This window comes from Neophocaena asiaeorientalis, unplaced genomic scaffold (assembly GCF_003031525.2).
Source record: "Neophocaena asiaeorientalis asiaeorientalis breed wild unplaced genomic scaffold, Neophocaena_asiaeorientalis_V1.1 scaffold438, whole genome shotgun sequence".
NCBI classification, from domain to species: domain Eukaryota; kingdom Metazoa; phylum Chordata; class Mammalia; order Artiodactyla; family Phocoenidae; genus Neophocaena; species Neophocaena asiaeorientalis.
The window spans coordinates 4530855-4552771 of NW_020173491.1; the positions used below are offsets into that span (position 1 = coordinate 4530855).

Here is a 21917-nt window from a genome sequence, read left to right on the forward strand (position 1 = left end):
TATATATATATATATAAAATTTGCCATTTTAAACATTATGTATACAATTCAGTGGCATTTCCATTCACAGTGTTGTGTAACCATCACCACTATTTCCAATTTTCTTCATCACCCCAAACAGAAACTCTCCTTAAATATCCCCACTTCCCCTCTTACCAGCTCCTGGTAACCTCTAATATTTCTGTTTCTATGAATTTACCTATTCTAGATATTTTGTATAAGAGGAATCATACAGCATTTTCCCTTCTGTGTCTGCCTTTTATACTTGGCACAGTGTTTATAAGGTTCATCCCTGTTGTAGCATGTATCAGAATCTTACCCCTTTTTGTGGTTGGATAATATTCTATTTTATGTTTATACCAAATTTTGTTTATCAGTTGATGGCGCTTAGAGTTTTTCAACTTTTGGCTATTGTGAATAATGCTGCTATGAATATTGCTGTATAAATATCTGTTTGAGTCCCTGTTATTAATTCTTTTGGGTGTATAGTGTATACCTAGGAATAGAACTGCTGGGTTATATGGTAATTCTATGTTTAACTTTTTGAGGAACCACCACACTCTTTTCCACATTGGCTGTCCCATTTTACATTCCTACCAGCAGTGTAGGAGGGTTTCAGTTTCTCCACATTCTCCTCAATGCTTGTTATTTTCCCTTATGTTATAGCATCTGTAGTAGGTATGAAATATCTCATTGTGATTTTGATTTGCATTCCCTTAGTGACTGTTGAGTAACTTTTCATGTGTTTATTGGCCATTCCTTTAAGTTGGGTTGTCTTTACAGTATTTAATTGTAGGAATTCTTTATAAATTCTGGGTATTAAACTATTATTAGATATGATTTGCAAATATTTTCTCCCATTTTGTGAGTTGTCTTCACTCTTTTGATACTGTCTTTTGATGCACAAGTTTTCAGTTGTTATGAAGTCCAATTTATCTATTTTTTTCTATTTTCGCCCATGCATTTAGTGTTCTATTTAAGAAATCATTGCCAAAACGAAAGTCATGAAGATTTGCCTCCATGTTTTCTTCTGAGTGTTAGAATTTTAGCTTTTAAATTTGGATCTTTGATCTGCTTGTGTTAAATTTTATATATGGTATAAGGTAAGGGTTCAGCTTCATTCTTTTGCAGGTGGCTCTTCAGTTTTCCTAGCATCAGTTGTGGAAGAGACTGTTTTTCCCCATTGAATGGTCATGGTACCCTTGTCAAAAATCAATTGACCAGGGCTTCCCTAGTGGCACAGTGGTTGAGAGTCCGCCTGCTGATGCAGGGGACACAGGTTTGTGCCCCAGTCTGGGAAGATCCCACATGCCGCGGAGCGGCTGGGCCCGTGAGCCATGGCCGCTGAGCCTGAGCATCCGGAGCCTGTGCTCCGCAATGGGAGAGGCCACAACAGTGAGAGGCCCGCGTACCGCAAAACAAACAAACAAACAAAAAACATCAATTGGCCATAGATGTGAGGGTTTATTCCTGGGCTTTCAGTTCCATCCCGTTGGTCTGTATGTCTGTCCTTAGGCCAGTACCACGCTGTTTTGATAATTGTAGTTTTGTAGTAAGTTTTGAAACCGAGAAGTGTGAGTCTTCCAACTTTGTTCTTTTTCAAGATTGTTTTGGCTGTTCTGGGTCCCTTGAAATTCCATATGAATTTCTGCAAAAAAACATCGTTGGAATTTTGATAGGAATTGCATCGAATCTGTAGGTCACTTTGGGTAGTATTGTCATCTTAACAATATTATGTCTTCCAATTCATGTCTTTGATTTATTTTTCTTTAATAAATTTATTTAATTTATTTATTTTTGGCTGCTTTAGGTCTTCATTACTGTGCATGGACTTTCTCTAGTTGCCGTGAGCGGCAGCTACTCTTCATTTGCAGTGCCCAGGCTTCTCATTGTGATGGCTTCCCTTCTTGCAGAGCACGGGCTCTAGGCACACGGGCTTCAGGAGTTGTGGCTCGCGGCCTCTAGAGCACAGGCTCGGTAGTTGTGGCACACGGGCTTAGTTGCTCCGTGGCATGTGGGATCTTCCCAGACCAGGGCTCAAACCTGTGTCCCCTGCATTGGCAGGTGGATTCTTAACCACTGTGCCACCAGGGAAGCCCCTTGTCTTTGATTTATTTAGATTTCATTATTCACAGGATGTCTTTCCATTTATTTAGATATACTTTAATTCCTTTCAGCAATGTTTTGTAGTTTTCAGTGCCCATATCTTACATGGCCTTTGTTAAATTTATTCCTAAGTATTTTTTTAAATGCTATTGTAAATGGAATTTTTTTCTTAATTGCCTTTTTGGAATGGTGATTGCTATCTTACAGAAATACAACTGATTTTTCTGCATAGATTTGTATCCTGCAATTTTGATAAATTCGTTTATTACCTCTAACTCTGTGTGTGTGTGTGTGTGTGTGTGTGTGTGTGTGTGTGTGTGTGTATTTATAGTTTTCTATAGATCATGTTGTCTGTGAATAGAGATAGTTGTACTTCTTTTTTTCCACTTTGGATGCCTTTTATTTTACTTTTTTTGCCTATTTTGTCCAGCTGAATTTTCCAGTACTATGTTGAATAGAAGTGGTGAAAGTGGGCATCCTTGTCTTGTTCTTGATATTGGGGCAAAAGTTTTCATTCTTTTACCATTGAGTATGATGTTAGCTGTAAGTTGTTCATATATGGCTTTTATCAAACTGGGGACGTTTCTTTCTATTCCTGTTTTACTGAGTGTTTTTATCAGAAAGAGTGTTAGGCTTTGTCAAACACTTTTTCTTCATCAATTGAGTTAATATTGTGTTTTTTCCTTCATTCTGTTAATAAGATAGATGATATTGATTGATTTTTTAATACGTTAATTACCTTTATATACCTAGGATAAGTCCCACTAGGTCATGATGTATATGTTGTATATGTGTGTATATATATGTGTATAATCTGCTGGATTTGGTTTTCTAGTATTTTGTTGATGATTTCTTCATCTGTATTCATAAGGGTTATTATTCTTTGGTTGGGTTTTTTGTTTTTGTTTTTTGGTAATGCCTTTGGCTTCAGTATCAGGGTAATGTTGACCTCACAGAATGAGTTAGAAAGTGTTCCCACCTTTTCACTTTTGTGGAAGAGTTTGAGAAGGATTGGTGTCAATCCTATAAATAATTGATAGAATTCACCATTAAAGAAATCTGGTCCTAGACTTTTATTTGTTGGGAGTTTTTTTGTTTGTTTTTTTTTAAATTTTATTTTATTGGGGTATGGTTGTTTTATTGGGAGGGTTTGGCTTACAGATTCAATCTCCTTATTTCTTATAGATCTATTTAGATTTTCTGTTTCTTTTTGTGTGAGTGTTGGTGGTAGTTTGTCCATTTCATCTAGGTGATCCAATTTGGTGTACAGTTGTTCACATTATCCTTTTATAGTCCTTATTTTGTAAAGTCTGTATTAATGTCCTCTCTTGTGTTTCTGCTTTGAATAATTTTGATGTTCTCTCTTTTCTCTTAGCCAGTCTGGCTAAAGGTTTATCAATTTTGTTGATCTTTTCAGAGAACTAAGGATAGATTTCATTGATTTTTTTTTTTTTTTTCTATTGCTTTTCTCTATTTCACTTATCTCTAATCTTTATTATTCCTTTCCTTCTGCTATCTTTGGATTTGTTTGCTCTTCTTTTTTATTTCATTAAGGTGTACAGTTAGGTTATTGCTCTGAGGTCTTTCTTTTTTTTTTTTTTTTTTTTTTTTTTGCGGTACCCGGGCCTCTCACTGCTTTGGCCTCTCCCGTTGCGGTGCTCTGGACACACAGGCTCAGTGGCCATGGCTCACGGGCCTAGCCACTCCACGGCATGTGGGATCCTCCCAGACCTGGGCATGAACCCGTGTCCCCAGCGTCGGCAGGCAGACTCCCAGCCACTGCGCCACCAGGGAAGCCCAGATGTCTTTCTTTTTTAATGTAGTTGTTTACAGATAATAAATTTACATTGGAGCATTGCTTTTACTGCATCTCATTAGGTTTGGTATTGTTGTGTTTTCATTTTCATTCATCTGAAAGTATTTTCTAGTTTCCCTTGTTATTTTTTCTTTGATGCATTGGTTGTTTAAAGTGTTTTGTTTAATTTCCATATATTTGTGAGTTTTCCAGTTTTGCTTCTGTTACTGATTTCCAGATTTGTTCTGTTGGGATCAGAAAGATACTTTGTATACTTTCAATCTTTTTAGATGTATTAAAAGTTTTGTGGCCTACTATGTGGTCTATCCTGGAGAAAGTTTCAGGAGCATTTGAGAAGAATAAACATTGTGCTATTGTTAGGTGGAGTGTTTTGTATATATATTTTAGGTCTAATTGGTTTATAGTATTCAAATCCTCTATTTTCTTATTGACTTTTTGTGTGGTTGTTCTATCCACTATTGAACATAGGATATTGAAGTTTCCAACTGTTACTGTAGAACTGTCTGTTTCTTCTTTCAATTCTATGTATATTTGCTGCATAGATTATGTGGCTCTATTGTTAGACACATACATGTTTATAATTATTACATATTTTTGATGGATTGAACCATGTATTGATATGTAATGATGTTCTTTGTTTTTTGTAACCTTTTTGACTTAAAATCCATTGTTTGATGAAAATATAGCTGTTGCATGTCTCTTGATTATTATTTGCATGGGTTATCTTTTTCTGTCCTTTCATCTTTAACCTCTTTGTGGTTTTGTATTTAAAGTGAGTCTTTCGTAGATCACATACAGATGGATCATGTTTTTGATTTTGTTTTTATCCATTCTGCCAATATCTTCCTTTTAACTAGAGAATTTAATTCATTTATAGTCTAAGTAATTACTGATAAGGAAAAACTTATTTCTGTCATTTTGCTATTTGCTTTTTTATGTCTTACATGCTCTTGATTCCTCCATTCATCCTGCTCTTTTTTGTATTCAATTGATTTTTTTGTAGTGTACCATTTTGATTCCCTTTTCTGTATATATTTTAGTTATTTCCTAAGCTATAATAACAGCTTGTTTGTATGCCTGTGAAAATGATCTAGTAGAATGAGAAAAATTGATGACTCAGGAGACAGAAGTAAGAGTGACTGTTACAGTGTCCTTCAGCAGGTAGGAGTAGAGAAGGAAGGCAGAGGAAAGAGAGTATTAACTTTTTACTGCTTGTTACAAAAACGAAACATTTTTTACGTTAAAAAAAATCTAAAGCAGAGGAAATTAAAAAGTAATGTCTTCTGTGATTTTTCAGATTTATTTGTGATGTGGTTGGGAATTTGATCAGAAATAGTTTGGCTTGTGAGTGGGAGATTGTTATTCTGGTATATGAGTATCTGTATCCTATCAGTAAGGTCCTCAGAAGAGGAGAGGAAAGTAGATATAGAAATGAATATAAAAACCTGGATGGGAGGAGTACAGTTGCTCCCCTACTTTCATCCTTATTAGGTACAGAACTTGGCAGTCCTTGTTACCTTTTAAAGGGCCAGCTCTATATAATTGAAGGGCAACATTGATTCCATACTAACTTATTATTTACATCCTTTCAATTAGTATTTGTTGCTTAAAGTCTCTGGACTTCCTACCTTTTAAAAAATAAAAATTCTGGATAATTAAATTTCAAATTCTGATTTTCATTAATATTATGCTGATGTTTTCTGAGTTGTCATGTGACATTCCAAAGCAAACTCTTCCTCGCTTCTAGCATCACTTACTGTTTTTAATGATAATAAAACAACATGTTGCATTTATATGGAAAGTATAAGTGTGTTGGGTAGGCAACAGGTTTTATCATTTGTGACAGCATCAGAAAGGATCAGTTTAGTTTCATTGTTTATTGAAGTTTTAAATTTTGATTAAAATAATCACAGTAGGGCTTCCCTGGTGGCACAGTGGTTGAGAGTCTGCCTGCCGATGCAGGGCACACGGGTTCATGCCCCGGTCCGGGAGGATCCCACATGCCACGTAGCGGCTGGGCCTGTGCGCGTCCGGAGCCTGTGCTCTGCAACGGGAGAGGCCACAGCAGTAAGAGGCCTGCGTACTGCAAAAAAAAAAAAAAATCACAATAGCTTATTTTCAAAAGCTGTGTTTCTTGAGTCATTTTAAAACTATGTTTATTTTAGAGTTCTTATTTATTTTAAAATTTTACAAGAGTATAATTTGTATTTACCATTAATTGCTTAGTTTAACACTGCCATAGTTTCAAAATTACATTGGATAGCTGAAATATCTTATTTGAGAAGACTAACAGACTTCCATTGTAACTTGACTAAATCTTTCAAAGCAAATTCACTTGCTTTATTTTTTCTCAGAAAAAAAGAATCTGCCTTGCAAACACTTGCCAAGTAAAATTAGTTGATAATGAGGTTGAAGAAAATAAAATTTTAATTGACCACTATAACCTTCATCCTTATTTAAGAGAGATAACAGAAAATTAGAAGACTCAAAATAATTTTGCCCATATAACTTTTTCTTTATAAAATAACTTTACTGAGATATAATTCAGATACTAAATAATTCACCCAAAGTATATAATTCAGTGACTTTTAGTATATTCACAGTTATGCATCTATCACCAAAAGTAATTTTATAACATTTTCATTGTCCCCCAAAGAACCCCCATAACCTGTATCCAACACTCACCAATCCTTCTGGCCCCACCCCTTGACAACCACTAATCTGCTTTCTGTCTCTATATATTTGCCTATTCTTGACATTTCATATAAATGTAGTCCTTTGTGACTGGCTTCTTTCATTTGGCATGTTTTCAAAGCTCATCCATGTTTTAGCGTGTATCAGTACTTAATTTTTTTTTACCGTCAAATAATATAACATTATTTCAATATACTGCATTTTATTTCACCATTCATCAGTTGGTGGATATTGGATTGTTTCCTCTTTTTATTAATAATGCTTCAGTGAACATTGTTGTGTAAGCATCTGTTTGAGTCCTTTCAATTTCTTTGGGTATATACTGTTTGAGGAGTTGCCAGACTGTTTTTCAAAGTGACTACATTTCTAACAGCAGTTTATGAGAATTCCAGCTTCTTTACATCCTCACTAACACTTGTTATTTTCCGTTATTTTCCTCCTATCCTAGTGTATATGAAGTGGTATCTCATGATTTTGGTATGCATTTCCCTGTTGATTAATGATGTTTACTGTATTTTCACGTGCTTATTGGCCATTTGTATATCTTCTTGGAGGAATGTCTACTCAGATCCCTCGGCCACTTTTTAATTGGATTATTTGTCTACTATTAAGTTGTAGGAATTTTTAAAATATATTCTAGATATAAGTCCCTTATCGGATACATGATTTGCAGAATTTTTCTCACATTGTCACCCCCTTTATCTCATTCTGCCATGGGGTTTCTTTTCGCTTTCTTCATATCCTTTGAAGTACAGAAATTTTTAATTTTGATGATGCTCATTTTTTTCTATTAAAACTTTTCTCATTTTGCTTAAGTAAAGGCTCTAGTAACCATCTAAATAATATAGCAGGAGTATGTTCTGGCACATATTATATAATACTGTGTATTCCTATAGTTATAAGGTAGTATATGCTTTTTTTTTTTTTTTTTTTTTTTTTTTTTTTTTTTTGCGGTATGCGGACTTCTCATTGTTGTGGCCTCTCCTGTTGCGGAGCACAGGCTCCGGACCCGCAGGCTCAGCGGCCATGGCTCACGGGCCCAGCCGCTCTGTGGCATGTGGGATCCTCCCGGACCGGGGCATGAGCCCGTGTCCTCTGCATCGGAAGGCAGACTCTACCACTGCGCCACAAGGGAAGCCCCAGTATATGCTTTTTAATAGCTTTATTATATTTGCTTCCCTAAAGCTGTGTTGAGGATGTATATTTAGACTCTGGTTAGCTATTTATTTCCATTTTTTCTCTGTGTTTAATTTGTACCTTGTGAATAATTTTCCATTCTATAATTGAAGTGACAGTTTCAGTTCCTAGGTTTATTTATATCAACTCGAATTTAACCTTTCTAGTATTGCATTTCATCCTATTTTTTGAATAGGATGATCCCCCCCCCCCCGGTTTATTAGGATTACTTTGAAGTATATTTAAATTCATAATTTTTTGCAGTTTCATAGCATCTTCAGATTTGAGGTAGTTACTGTGAAATTCTTAGATCAATTAATGATGTAGTATAGATTATCTATATGCCTATAAACCTTGTTGAAACTCACTAATAAGTAACTCTGAGGTACTACATTAAAACCAAGAGTTCTCAAGTGCCAGGATTCATAAAATATCAAGATCAGAAGGAACTTTAAGTCTTACTAGTCAGTTACCGATATGCTCCTGGATTCCTCTTTACAAAATCTCTTTTGAGGTCTCAGTTAGCCTGTTTAAAATTTGAATATGTAACTTTAGTAATAAGGAACTCATTATCTTTGTCTTTGGATAGCTCTGTTTCAAATTCCTTTCTTACATTGAGCCAAAATAATTTCCCCTATAGTTTTCTGGTAACCTATCATTCTAGATCTGCCATTTGGGGTCCTACAGATAGCATGAGTAATAGCGTGGAAAATGAACAATAGGACATTATAGAAAGATAACAAGTAGATTGGTGTGATTAGATTGTAGAGGATGTGGAGAGATGGTGGGGTGGTGACTGGAGATGAGAAAAAATTTGAAGGGCACATGGTCAGCATTAGGGAACAATAGGTTTCCTTTGACAAGTGACATCATCAAATCTCTGTTTCACAAAACTTAACTCTGGTCACAATGTGCACGATAGATTACAGTGGGGAAATAATTTTGGGCAGAAAGGTTGGTTTTATTTATACACTGCCATTATCCAAATAAAAAATGTAGGAGAAAGATTTTAGAAGAAAGATTGGTTTGGGACCTGTTGAGTTTATACTTATGGGGAAGTCCAGGAGGCAGCTGGAAAGATACTACTAGGCATAAAAATTTTTAAGTTGTCAGCAGGTAGATGATAGAGGATGAGCTTACCCAGGGAGGATATCTAGACTGAGGCGAGGACTGAGGAGAGAAACTTTAAGAAGCATGGTTTCAAGTAACTTCACCAATCTGCTTGCTGTCCTCTGAGTATGTCCCATTTTGTCTGTATTCGTCTTTAAATTAAACACTCAGGTGTGAATATTATACCCAGATTTGGTGTGACCAGCATAAGTGAATATAACATTTTGTTTAACCAGCATCCTGTTGATGGACATCTAGGCTATATTCAGTCTTTTGCTGGAGCAAATAATGCTGCAATAAATAGCTGTATCTGCCATTTCAGTCATACATGAACATATTTATGGAATAAATTGTTAGAAGGGAATTTGTTCAGTCAAAGGGTATGTGCACTTGAAATCTTTATGGATATTGGCAAATTTCTCTCCTTAGAGATTTCACCATTTTAGACTTCACAGCGGTCATATGAGAGTATTTTTTTCCAACAACTTCACTAATATGTGTTATTAGACTTTGGAATTGTTGTGAGTCTGATAGGTGAAAGATGGTATATCAGTATGGTTCTAATTGACATTCTCTTATTTTGAATGAGAATATGAACTGACTCTTGGTATCCTTTGCCCATTTTTTTATTAGGCTATTAGTATTTTGTAGGAAATCTTGATATATTTAAAAATGAGACGTCAGGGAATTCCCTGGCTGTCCAGTGGTTAGGACGCTGCGCTTCCACTGCAGGGGGCTGGGTTTCAGTCCCTGGCTGGGGAAGATCCTGCAACCCACATCGCAAGGCCTTTTAAAAAAAAAAGAGCACTTCATCAGTAAATGAGTTGCAGTATTTCTCAGTTTGCTACTTTTCTTTTGTAATCTAGTTTATGAATTTTTTTTTTTTGAATTTTTTTTTTTTTTTTTTGGCCACGGCTTGCTGGATGTTAGTTTCCTGACAAGGGATTGAACCTGCACCTTTGGCAGTGAAAGCCACTTGACCACCAAGGAATTCCCTAATTTATGAATCTTTTCATAAAGTTATTTGTGTAATCTAATTAGTGATTCTTTAAATGACATGTAGATTTTGTTCCATAAATAGAAAATAAGGTGACCCTGTCCATGTCTTCTTCTAGTATTTTCATGGTTTTTCATTTCTGACATTTATATCTTTGATCCATTTGTAATTTATCTTGGTTTGAGAACAAGATAGGGATCTAACTCTTTTTTTCAGGTGGCCATCCAATTGTTTTGTTTATTTTATAGTTCATTTCCCCCCAATTTGAGATACTAAGTTACTTTCTATTATATCTGTTTGGCTTCTCATATGTCAATACCACCATGTTTTGATAAATGAAATTTTATAATGCTTTAATATTTAGTAGGATTAGTTCTTCCCGGTTGTCCTTCTTTTTCAGATCTTTTCCTGGCTTTGCTTTTTGTCTAAGTAGAAACACCTTGTCTGACTGAAAAAAACCGCTGGAATTTTTACTGAGGCCACATTAATTTCAGACATTAGTGTATGGAGAGTTCATATATTTATAATAGTATACTGAAAGTTCATTTATAATATGGACATAGTTTTCTATCTAAGAGCATTTTATATAAAGAATATGAAGTAGTTATCAACATTAAAAATCAGGGAATTTACAGCTCCTCTTTAAAACTTAGAAACAACAATTAACTGACGCTGTCTAGTGGCCGCCCCTTTGTACTTATAGTCAGCCATAGTTCTCTTCTGGCCAGCTTCACTCATTTATGTTACTGGCCTGGCCTCTGTAGAATTTGCAACCTGAATGTACTTGTAGAATTGGTTATCTGTACTGAAAACAGAACCCCATAGTTAAAAGTTATTAGATTTGATCCATTGCTCCATTCTCTTGAGATTCTTTTGTATGTTGGTTCTGTTAGCTATGGTAATTAAGTCTGCCTTCCAACTTAAAATCACCTTCATTTAAGCTGAACCAGACAAGCTGATGATAGAAATTCTGCAGTACACGATTGGAAAATTAATTAGTACTATTTCAGGGTGGTTTTACCTGGTTACTAGTATATTGTCACATAATTTTACTAGTATTAAGCTAGTAAATTCTGTACTATCTACCTGTCATGTACTTAGACGCACTATAGGAACCCTAGGGAAATTAGAAAAAAATTCCAGCGGTTTTTTTCAGTCAGACAAGGTGTTTCTACTTAGACAAAAAGCAAAGCCAGGAAAAGATCTGAAAAAGAAGGACAACCGGGAAGAACTAATCCTACTAAATATTAAAGCATTATAAAATTTCATAGTTGGGACTATTGGTCCCAACTATGGGACCAATAGTTGAAGGTTTATCCCTTTAACATTAAACCTTTTATTTTAACTGTTTTAGATAAAATTTTTCCCATTTCAGTAAATGGGGAATATTTTGCCTATAGCTTTGAAAAGAGAAGCTTTAAGGGAGACATAAGTCTTCAGGAATTTGAAGGTTTGTCACAATTAGGTTTATTTTAAACAATCTCAAAGTAAATGACTAGAAAGGAAGGAGGAAATTTGACTTGATGTAAAGAAGAACTTTCTAATAGGTATTCAAGCCTAGTTTGAATGCCTCAACAAGAGTTGTTTCTAGAAGTATACAGAACATTTTTTTTTAAACAAAGAAATGGCAAACTCAAGTTTGCCAGCTTTTTATTTTGCCAAGTAAGAATATTCTTTTCTTTTTAATTTTAAAGATCTAATTGGCTTTATTAAATGATTCATGAATTGGGCAGCATCCCATCTAGCAAATAGAGAGGAATTCCCAGGATATTCTTTAAAATGACTAATATCCTTGTCATTATCATTTAATTTTTTAAAAAAATGTTTCTGGGTCCAACTTTAAGTGTTTTGGTCACTGTCATTGGAAGAGGTGATATTTGCTATCTGACAATAACGTCAAATGTTAGTAGCCACAGTAAAAATGTTAGTCAAGTGTTAAGCCAGAGAAGAAATTTTAATCGGTGAAATAGTTCCCTATTGCCTCTAGGATAAAGTCCACATTTCTTAACATGGCTAATAAAAGACCTGGATATCTGACTTCTGCTTGCCTCTCGACATCTTTCTGTTGGGCTAATAGCATGCTCTGGCCACATTATGCTATTGAGGAGTTCCCAAAATGCCTTGTCCTGGCTCACCTCTGGGCATTTCTTTAGTGTTCCCTCTGTGCTCTTGCCAGTTTTAGGTACAATGCAAGAGAGTGAGGGGATTGTAAAAGACCTGTTCTCTACCCTGATAGAGGTTACAGCTCACGTGTAGAGTATTTTACCTTTCATCTTTGGAGCAGACAGGATTGTAGTTAATATTTTGTATAGTTACTTTTGTTCTTTGGGTTTTTTTTACAGATGAAAAGAAAAAGTATGTGATCTTCTCAAGGTCATACAGCTAGAAGGTAGTAGAGCCAGGACTCAGGTCTAGTGTTTGTTTAAAGTATCATGTTCTTTCTAATTCCTGTGTAGTCATTCACTGATTTAGCAAAAATGTATTGCATGCCTACTATGCTAGGCAACATACTAAGGATACAAAGATTATAAAGGTGTTCCTTTTTTCCAAGGGTGTAGAGTCTGCTGGAGAGAACAGGTAATATGTTATCACAATGCAATATTATTTATTATTTATCATATGCACATTACTAGACAGGCTTGAGTAGGCAGAGTCATTCTATAGATGAATCCTAAACTGAATTTTCTCCAGGTACAAATATGAAATAGCTATAAGTAGCTCATAAACAAAGTAAAGATTAATGTAGCAGAAATTTAATACTGTATAGAAATGTTGCAGACATGACTATAATAGAGGACTGAATAATTTGGTAGGGATCAATGGTTGTATTAAGTCGGAAAAGCTATTAATGTGTGGAAATTACTGGGAATCCTAATTCATTTAGTCTCAAAATTATTGAGAGACTTAGAGAATATAGAAATGTCTTGGAGAAAAAGCAACTATTAGACACTAAGGAAAGTAAATTTACCATTGAAGTAAGTTTATATATATATATATATATTCTGTTATAGAACACATATTTAGAGGTCTTATTTTTACTCATATGACCCAGTTCAAATATCACCTCTTCTCTATGCCTTTCCTGATCTTTTCCGGACATAATTAATTGCTATCTGATCTGTACTACCACAATATAGTGATTTGTATACATCTCTGCTAAGACGTATATCATATTATTTGTTTATGTGTTTTCTTCCCCTCTAGATTATGAATTTTTTGAAGGCAGGGATTCTGTCCTATTGATATTTGAATCCATTTTATATGATCATCATCATGTTTGGCATCGGATGACTGTAGAAATGAAGATAGATAAGTAATTTGTTTTTGATTCTAAATACTTGTTTTAACTTTAGAAGAATTCTGTCCCCCAAATGTCTTAATTTAATGTACTTAATTGATAAGGCCCACTACAGCATTGCTCCAACTTGTATTTCCACCTTTATTTTCCACTTCTCTCCTTTTATATACTCTGCAGTGGTCATACTATTTCCTAAATATACTTCCTGCCTGCCTGCCATTTCTTTATTCCTGAATTCTTTGCCTGGCCTTTCCTTCCAATCCCTTTTCTAAGACCCCTTCAAATGCTAATTGTTCTAAGAAGCTTTTCCTGAATAACTTGCCAAGTATGCTCTCTTCTCTTTATAAATCACCTTATAGATAAACTTGTGCCTCTCAGGCCACGTTTATCATATTTTATTCAGTATATGACGTGCTTTTCTTGTGCCATTACTCCTTATCTCCCCCATTTAGATTCTGAACTTCCTGAGGGCAGGGGGTTTTGTAGTTTCTACAAAGCTGCTTTGGATGTAATGGACAGTCCATAAATATTTGCTTAATTAAATAGTTAAAATCGGACTGATGTGATGTTTTTATAAAGTTGGAAAATAGTAAATTTACTAGAATGAAATAAGATGATAGCTCTTAAGAGGAGCTTAACTGATTAATCAATTAAGAAATTAATCAATTGTAGAATAAACTGTTCAAATCAGAAAAGATGACCATTTTTTTTAGATTTTATGGGCATGTTTTCATAGTTCACCTTTAGTTTCTATTTTTATAACTAAGGTTGATGACTTACATGTATCTTGTTGCATATGAAATGTGTATCTTCTTAGTATAGTAAGGTGTCTATATTCATTTCCATCATTAGATGTTCCTCTTCTGTTTGTACTTTTATAAAAGCACAAATATTGTATTATATTGGTAATGGTCTATTTACTAGTCTGTATCCCCCTTCAGAGGTCAGTTATTCATCATCCTAGTGCCTAGAAGTTGTTTATCAATAAATGTTGGAAAAGTAGATAGCAAAATTGTTTTCTTAATTAAACTTTTTACTTCTCCCCATATTTTCGGTAGGCTTCGGGTTACATAAATGTAGAAAATACTTTGCTTTAGCATAATCTACCACAATGTACAAAAATTCAAAGACTATACCATTTCTTTCCTAAATGGAATATTACTGCTCTGATACATCATAAACTTATTTCCAGAACAGTGTTCTAAAAAACATTTAACTATTTCTTAAGAATAAAACAAATGTACAAGCCTGTAGTACACAGTATAAATTCAGAATGTTTTATATTTTATGTTCACTGTTATCACAATAATTAAGAATATATGAGCTAAAGTCATATGCTTCAGATAATTTACTTTCAGCATTCGATTGGGCAGTAGTTTTTTGTAGTACTGGGTTCTGAACTCTTGAAGTAATACATTCTGAATATTCAGGAAATTAATCAATTCTAAGATGCATATTTTTTCTACTTTTAATATCTCTGATATCAGGATGTGTTTCAGTCACTGTCTGCCCGGTGGCTGTCAGGGAGTAGTTGTCATTGCCTGTGTGTACAAAAACTTAGTCATAGATTTTATATTGCCATCACTTCAGCTGGGCTATGTACATCGGTACTATACATGTTTAATTACTTAAAATGTCTCTAAAAAGATGCACTGTTATTCAGCTTTAAAAAAAAGTTGTTGATTATGCAGAGAGGCACAGAGACAGAGTAGCAGAGCATAAATTTAATATTAGTGGAGCAAATATTTGTTGTTGAAGAAATGACAGCAATTCTACATTTTCTTACAGAGCAACAGTCAGGTATTTATGGACCAAAAAGAGTACTTCATGGGAGAGGAAATTCTCAGATCGTTTGGAATAAGTCTAAGTCTAAAAATGTTCTTAAAAGTTATTTCACAGATTATAAAATAAAAATTCAAAGTGGTATAATGTCGTAGTTTATTTCTTCGTGTTACATCAGCTAATAATGTACTTTGTATTTGATAACATACTGGATTTGGTAACCTCCATGGTAATTCTTCTTTTTTCCTCTTGGTAAATAATCATACATCCATTAAAAAATATATAGGACATTGCTTTTCTGACTATTGGGTTAGGTATACATAGATGTTCCCTTGTCTGGAGTCTATAGCTAAATATAAGGTATGTTCCAGAGAAGTGGCTTAACCTACTTTATTATTATTATTTTTTTGGTTAATGCTATGTTCAGTTCGGAACATATAGTACTCTATCTGCTTTGTCTCACACTTATAAAATCTGGAAAAATAATTTCTTTTTTCTGCATTTTTACCTTTTTAAAAATTATATGTTTGTTAAAGCATTTGTATACCATTGTGATTGATAAGTCCATTTCTAGGTAAAATTAATATAGATTTTGGTAGTTTTTCCTTCTCAGAATTTTTCAGAGTATTTCTTCATTTAAATAGTGAGCAGACGTTTTGTTTAGGATATTTATATTTTCTAAAATGGACCTCCCAAAATAGAAGTTCTGGAAAAGTTTCTTAGACCTTTGCTAATTTTTGAATAAACTAATATGTAGAGAAGCAAGAATCTCCATTTGTGGTTCTCTGTGTAAGACAGTGGGGGCAGAACCCTAAATTACCTTTGTTGAAAATGTTTGGAATAAGTCCAGCCTGGAACAAAATTAGCCAGCCATTTCATATTAGCAAGTAACCTATTAGATCCTTTCCACACATAAATTGTATGTATGTATATGAGGTGTGTGTGTGTATAAATGTTATCATTTTTTCTCTTGATATTATCGTAAGATTAATTTATTGCTTAGCTTAAGCTACTGTTTGTTTTTGCCTCAGCTTGATTATCAATACACTTTATTTGCACAGTTTAGTAGCTATAATAAGCAACGGGTTATTCCAAATGATTTAATGGTGGGCCTCTTAGGGATAGAGTAATGAATATAACTGTTAACAGAAAGGTGCTTGGTTTTGCTACACAGATGTCTAAAATCAGTTGGCTGTCAGTAGGCTGATCTTCTATGGTAGATGAACAAGAGGACCATGGTGGCAATATATTGCAACATCCCCAACATAGCCCATGTCTGTGTTGTCTGTCAGCTGACCAGATGGCTTTTATCTCATTTAGGGCCAGCTTATCATGACCTCATACAGTTGCTCTTCTTGATGTAGTTCCACATACACCATATGAAATAGTAGCTTTATCTGCTCAAGAGGTCTAGAGCAAAAGATCACAACACACTTGCTAATCTAAGAGGATTCTGATGTCAGTTATCTTAGCAAGACATAACATTAAAATGTAATACATATATATTTTATACATGCTAGAGCTGCTGGGGAGTGATGGCCATTTCATGGTATGGGAGAGAGTCTGACATTCCATTCTCAAGTTTACTTTACATTCTGTCATTATAACATGTGAACTTCAAAATGAAGTAATATACATCATTACTTTTAAATGCATATAGTCATGTCCCCGTACTAGCAATTTTTTCCTTGCAGGGAATATATATATATATATATATGTATGTATATTAATAGATCTTTATTGGAGTATAATTGCTTTACAATACTCTGTTAGTTTGTGTTGCACAACAAAGCGAATCGGCCACATGCATACACATGTCCCCACATCTCCTCCCTCTTGAGCCTCCCTCCCATCCTCCCTGTCCCAGCCCTCTAGGTCGTCATAAAGCACCGAGCCGATCTCCCTGTGCTCTGCTGCTGCTTCCCACCAGCCAACTATTCTACATTCGGTAGTGTATATATGTCGATTCCTTGTAAGGAATATTAATGAGCTATTTGCAATGAATTACTCTACCAAAACGTACTGTACACTGAGATTTTATGTTTTTTAAATCATATGTAAACTTTGTTTGTAAAACTTTAATGAATATTCATTATCAAACTTTTTGTTCTTATTTCCTAGGATTCTGACACTTCCTGACATGTCGTTATCTAGAGCAATAATGAACATTGACCTGTTTTGGATTAGTTGATGACCTTTGGAAATGATCCATTAATATCTACTACAGAGAAGCTGAATATACTCCATTTGGAGTGAACAGCCCAGTTTGTTATTGAATTTTTCAAGATGACAGATCCAATGATGGACTTTTTTGATGATGCCAATCTGTTTGGTGAGACCTTAGAAGGTTTGTCAGATGATGCATTTGTACAACCAGGACCTGTTTCACTAGTTGATGAATTGAACTTGGGTGCAGAATTTGAACCTTTGCACATAGACTCACTGAACCATGTTCAAGGTACTCCAACACATCAGAAGATGACTGACTATGAACAGTTAAATCAGTTTGATTCAATGAAATTTCACCAAGTTAATCAGTCTTTTGGCAGCCCAGCTGAACATGTGTTATCTCCACACTCTCAGTTTAACTGTTCTCCGATCCACCCTCAGAACCAGCCCAATGGTTTGTTTCCAGATGTAGCAGATGGCAGTCCAATGTGGGGCCATCAGACAGCTACTAGCATTTCAAGTCAAAATGGGTCTCCTTTTCACCAACAAGGACATTCTCACTCTATGCATCAAACTAAAAGCTTTGTGGCACACCATGACTTTGCCTTATTTCAGGCCAATGAACAACAAACACAGTGCACTTCGCTACGCTCACAACAAAACAGAAATAATCTTAACCCAGGGCAAAATTCTCTTAGCCAGTCTAAAAATTTTATGGATGTTAATGTTTCTGGTCCACACAGAGTCAGTGTTAACCATCCACCACAAATTAATAATGCATCTACTTCACAGCAGTCCCTTTCGATGCAGCAATTTTCTCAAACGTCAAATCCTTCAGTACACTTCCTGAAGTGTAGCAATCATCAAGAAGGAAATTTTAATGGACCTTCTCCAAATATGACTTCTTGTTCTGTCAGTAATTCACAGCAGTTTTCTTCACATTATTCCTTTTCCAGTAATCATGTGTCACCAAATAGTCTTCTTCAGTCCTCTGCAGTTCTTGCACCTAATCATACAAATCAGACTTTATCTGATTTTACTGGGAGTAATTCCTTTTCACCTCATAGGGGAATCAAGCAAGAATCGACTCAGCATATGCTAAATCCCAATACATCGCTGCATTCAAATAACTTCCAAATGTTGCATTCATCACATCCTCAGGGTAATTACAGCAATTCAAAATTATCTCCTGTTCACATGAACTTCCCAGATCCTGTTGACTCAGGAACTCAAATGGGCCATTTCAGTGATCATGTAGAAACTAATGGCTTTTCATCTTTAGAAGAGAATTTACTTCATCAAGTGGAATCTCAAACTGAGCCATTCACAGGACTTGACCCAGAAGACCTCCTTCAGGAGGGTCTCCTTCCCCAATTTGATGAGTCAGCATTTGGACAAGATAATTCAAGTCATGTTTTAGATCATGACCTTGATCGGCAATTTACTTCACATCTCGTAACACGGCCTTCTGATGTGGCTCAAACTCAGTTGCATACTCAGGCTCGGAGTTGGCATTCATCACTTTCTAATCATCAGCATTTACATGACAGAAATCGCCTATGTTTACAGCGACAGGTATGTAGCTCTAATTTTGGTGGTTTGGGGTGGGGTGAGTTTTTACTCATTGAGTTAATTTCATATGAGACATATTCAGAATTTCTCAAACTCAGTCATTCTGTCAGGTGAATGTATATTTTGATATAGGTTTCTATTTTCAGTAGTCTCATATTTGAAAGTGATACATTGATGTGCTCAAAGCAATAGACTTCTATATTTAGAAAATTATAAGGTATTAAGATGTCTGTTGTAACTTTCAATTATGATTGCCTTTAATAGAAAGATTTATTATCAAAAACAAACAAAAACTTAACCATAATTAAAAGGAAAACAATAGATTGGGAACATTTTATTGCAAATATAATGGGTGTAGAGTTAATATTCCTATAAAAAACTCATATAATTTGATAATATCTCAGTTGATAATTGGATGAAACATAAAAGCTGAAATTCACAAAAATTGGAAGTCGAATTAGTAAACATAACGTTCAGAATAATATGCAACTTTAGTAATAACTCAGTTGCAGTGTGGTTTCATTTTTACCTACTAGAAAAAAAATTTGTTTTTGTTTAATAGACTTTATTTTTTTGTGAGCAATCTTTTTTTTTTTCCATCTTTATTGGAGTATAATTGCTTTACAATGGTGTGCTAGTTTCTGCTTTATAACAAAGTGAATCAGTTATACATATACATATGTTCCCATATCTCTTCCACTTGCATCTCCCTCCCTCCCATCCTCCCTATCCGGATCACCCCTCTAGGTGGTCACAAAGCACCCAGCTGATCTCCCTGTGCTATACGGCTGCTTCCCACTAGCTATCTGTTTTACGTTTGGTAGTGTATATATGTCCATTCCACTCTCTTGCTTTGTCACAGCTTACCCTTCCCCCTCCCCAGAAAAAAATTTTTAATTTTGATGCTTAACACTGGCAAATTTATGGCGAAATTGGAACTTTTACATAGCTTTGTAATTGATACAGATATTTTGGAAAGCAACTTGGTGGCATGTTTGAGTATACAAATACTTTATTACAATAACCCAAACATAGCAAAAGTAATATACCCAAAGGTATTTATCTTGCTGTATCTATAAGGGAAAATTGGAAACAGCACAATTTGTTATCATATCTGTATTAGATGGACTATTATAGGCATTAAAAAGACTTTGATAATATGTTAGTGATAGGGGAAAAGCATAATTCAAAATTAAGATCACAGTAAAGTGGTTAAGAGTACAGGCTTTGGTTCCAGACTACCGGGGCTAGAATCTTGGCTCATGTTACTTATTTGGTGCGTGACTTTTAGCTATTTAAATAATTTCTATGCATCTCATTTGCTTCATCTTTAAATAAGGAAAATAAAAGGGCTTTGATGAGGAAGAAGAGAGTTGTAACATGTAAAAGTGCTTAAAACCATGCCTAGCATATAATAAGCACTTAATAAATGTTTTTATAAGTATAAACTTAATTTTTAATTAAATTAAATTAAAATTATACTTTTTTCATAGCAGTATGAAAATATACATATGAAAAATACTGAAAGGAAATAGATTATTTTAGGGTAGTGCAATTACACTTTGTTTTTTATAGCTTTTGTCCTGTGAATGTATTACTTTAAAAAATTTTTTTAATGTATTTAATGCAATATTTTTATCATTTTTCTGAAAGTTTGTTGTTAAATTAAAGATTTATAAAACGCTTCAGTATGTTGTTTACTTGTGAGATTTGGTGGACAATGAAGTATACCATGGTTCTTGAAACTAAGTATTTAGGAACCATTTTTGAAGTGTTTGAAAAAGATAAAATCTTTTTCTTTTCCTTTGGGCATCATGATATTTTCAGTACAGCTTTTGAATTGTCTAGATAGATTTAAGATATTTAAAAGGGACTTGTAAACTCTCCTCCTCCCCTTCTTTTTGTGGCCTGAATATAATAATATTATGATTTTGCTCCCTCTGCTGGAAGAGGATCAAGCATCTTAGTTAGAAGGACCCTGGGGAAAAACCTCTACTGATTGAACCTAGGGTCATCTATTTACTTTTTATGTAGATATCTGTCTACCTTGACTAATTAATTTGTCCAGCATATAATTGAAGTTATAAAATCTGAAATTTATTAACTTCTTTTCTTAATTGTATTTTTCTGAGGATTTTTTTTTTTAATTCATGTTTTCCTAAACATGTTCTACGAGCTTTAAAAAGAAGTACAGGTTCCCTTTTATAGATTTGGAATGAATGGAGAATAATTATAAATATCTAAAGTAGTCCCTAATACTAATACCTAGATATTAGTACTAAACCTAATACTAATATTTAGGTATCAGTACTTAATACCATCTGAGAGAAACTTTTTTCAGACCCATCAGCAGCAGCCTTTAATAAATCATCTTATCTACACTGATACATTCATAAGGTTTTATTTAAATCTACTCACCTTTTTGTTTCAGAGTTTGTTTTGTTTTACTAACTTCTTATTCTTTTTGTTACATGTTTAAAAACTGATAAAGGGCAGCTGGCTTTGAATACTTATCTGACTTATTGAAAGTCTGTTCTCAAGTTTCCTATTATTTCTTAGTGTTAAGACTTAGACATTTTTCATTGCCGGGGTGAAGAATAGAGATGGATTGGTAGAGAAGGTAGGAGATTGATTATGATTAATATGGATTGCATATAGGTGTTATATGTACAGAATTATGTCAGATATCCTAAATATGTGAAATTTAAATTATTTAAAATTTATGACAAATTGTGACAGAGCATATAAGTCTTTTATCTGTGTAATTTTTGGCATTTTCTGAACAGTTATGGTTACGATGTAGACAGAATGTTACACTATTACAGTTTTCCCCAGGTTCTATGAAAAGAATTTTTTTCCTAGGTTTTTTTTTTTAACTCTCTCTCTTAAATGTAGTAATTTCATTTCAGACTAAATTAGCATTGTTAAATATGTGTATAGAATAAAGTGGTATAATTTTTGGTGTATCAAAATTTTAAAAAAGGACACATATTGTTATAGCCAAAATAAGATATTTATTAATCTACTGTTTGAAAACTCACGGATGGCACTCTATTTAGAATTTTAGAAAGCTTCACTGAGAATATTGGATATGTAAAGAATATTTCTAAGCCTTGCTTTTTATTATTCCCCAACTGAGGTAGGGTGTTTGTGGATATAATTTCAAATGTCTTAGAGTCTGTGTCAATCATTAAAAA

At 34.3% G+C, this 21917-nt stretch overlaps 1 protein-coding gene across 7 annotated transcripts in view; it reads left to right on the forward strand.

Moving 5' to 3' along the window:
• The window catches only part of CHD9 (chromodomain helicase DNA binding protein 9), a 244148-nt gene that overhangs the window by 68035 nt on the left and 154196 nt on the right, over nt 1–21917 (forward strand). For 5 of the 7 annotated variants that reach the window (XM_024747341.1, XM_024747344.1, XM_024747338.1 and 2 more), the window contains exons 2-3: nt 13104–13212; nt 17101–18723. In XM_024747341.1, the coding sequence (XP_024603109.1) occupies nt 17266–18723 (1458 nt within the window). In that variant the 5' untranslated portion in view covers nt 13104–13212; nt 17101–17265. The remainder of the gene's footprint in view (nt 1–13103; nt 13213–17100; nt 18724–21917) is intronic. The other 2 variants (XM_024747342.1, XM_024747339.1) reach the window with 1 other exon arrangement.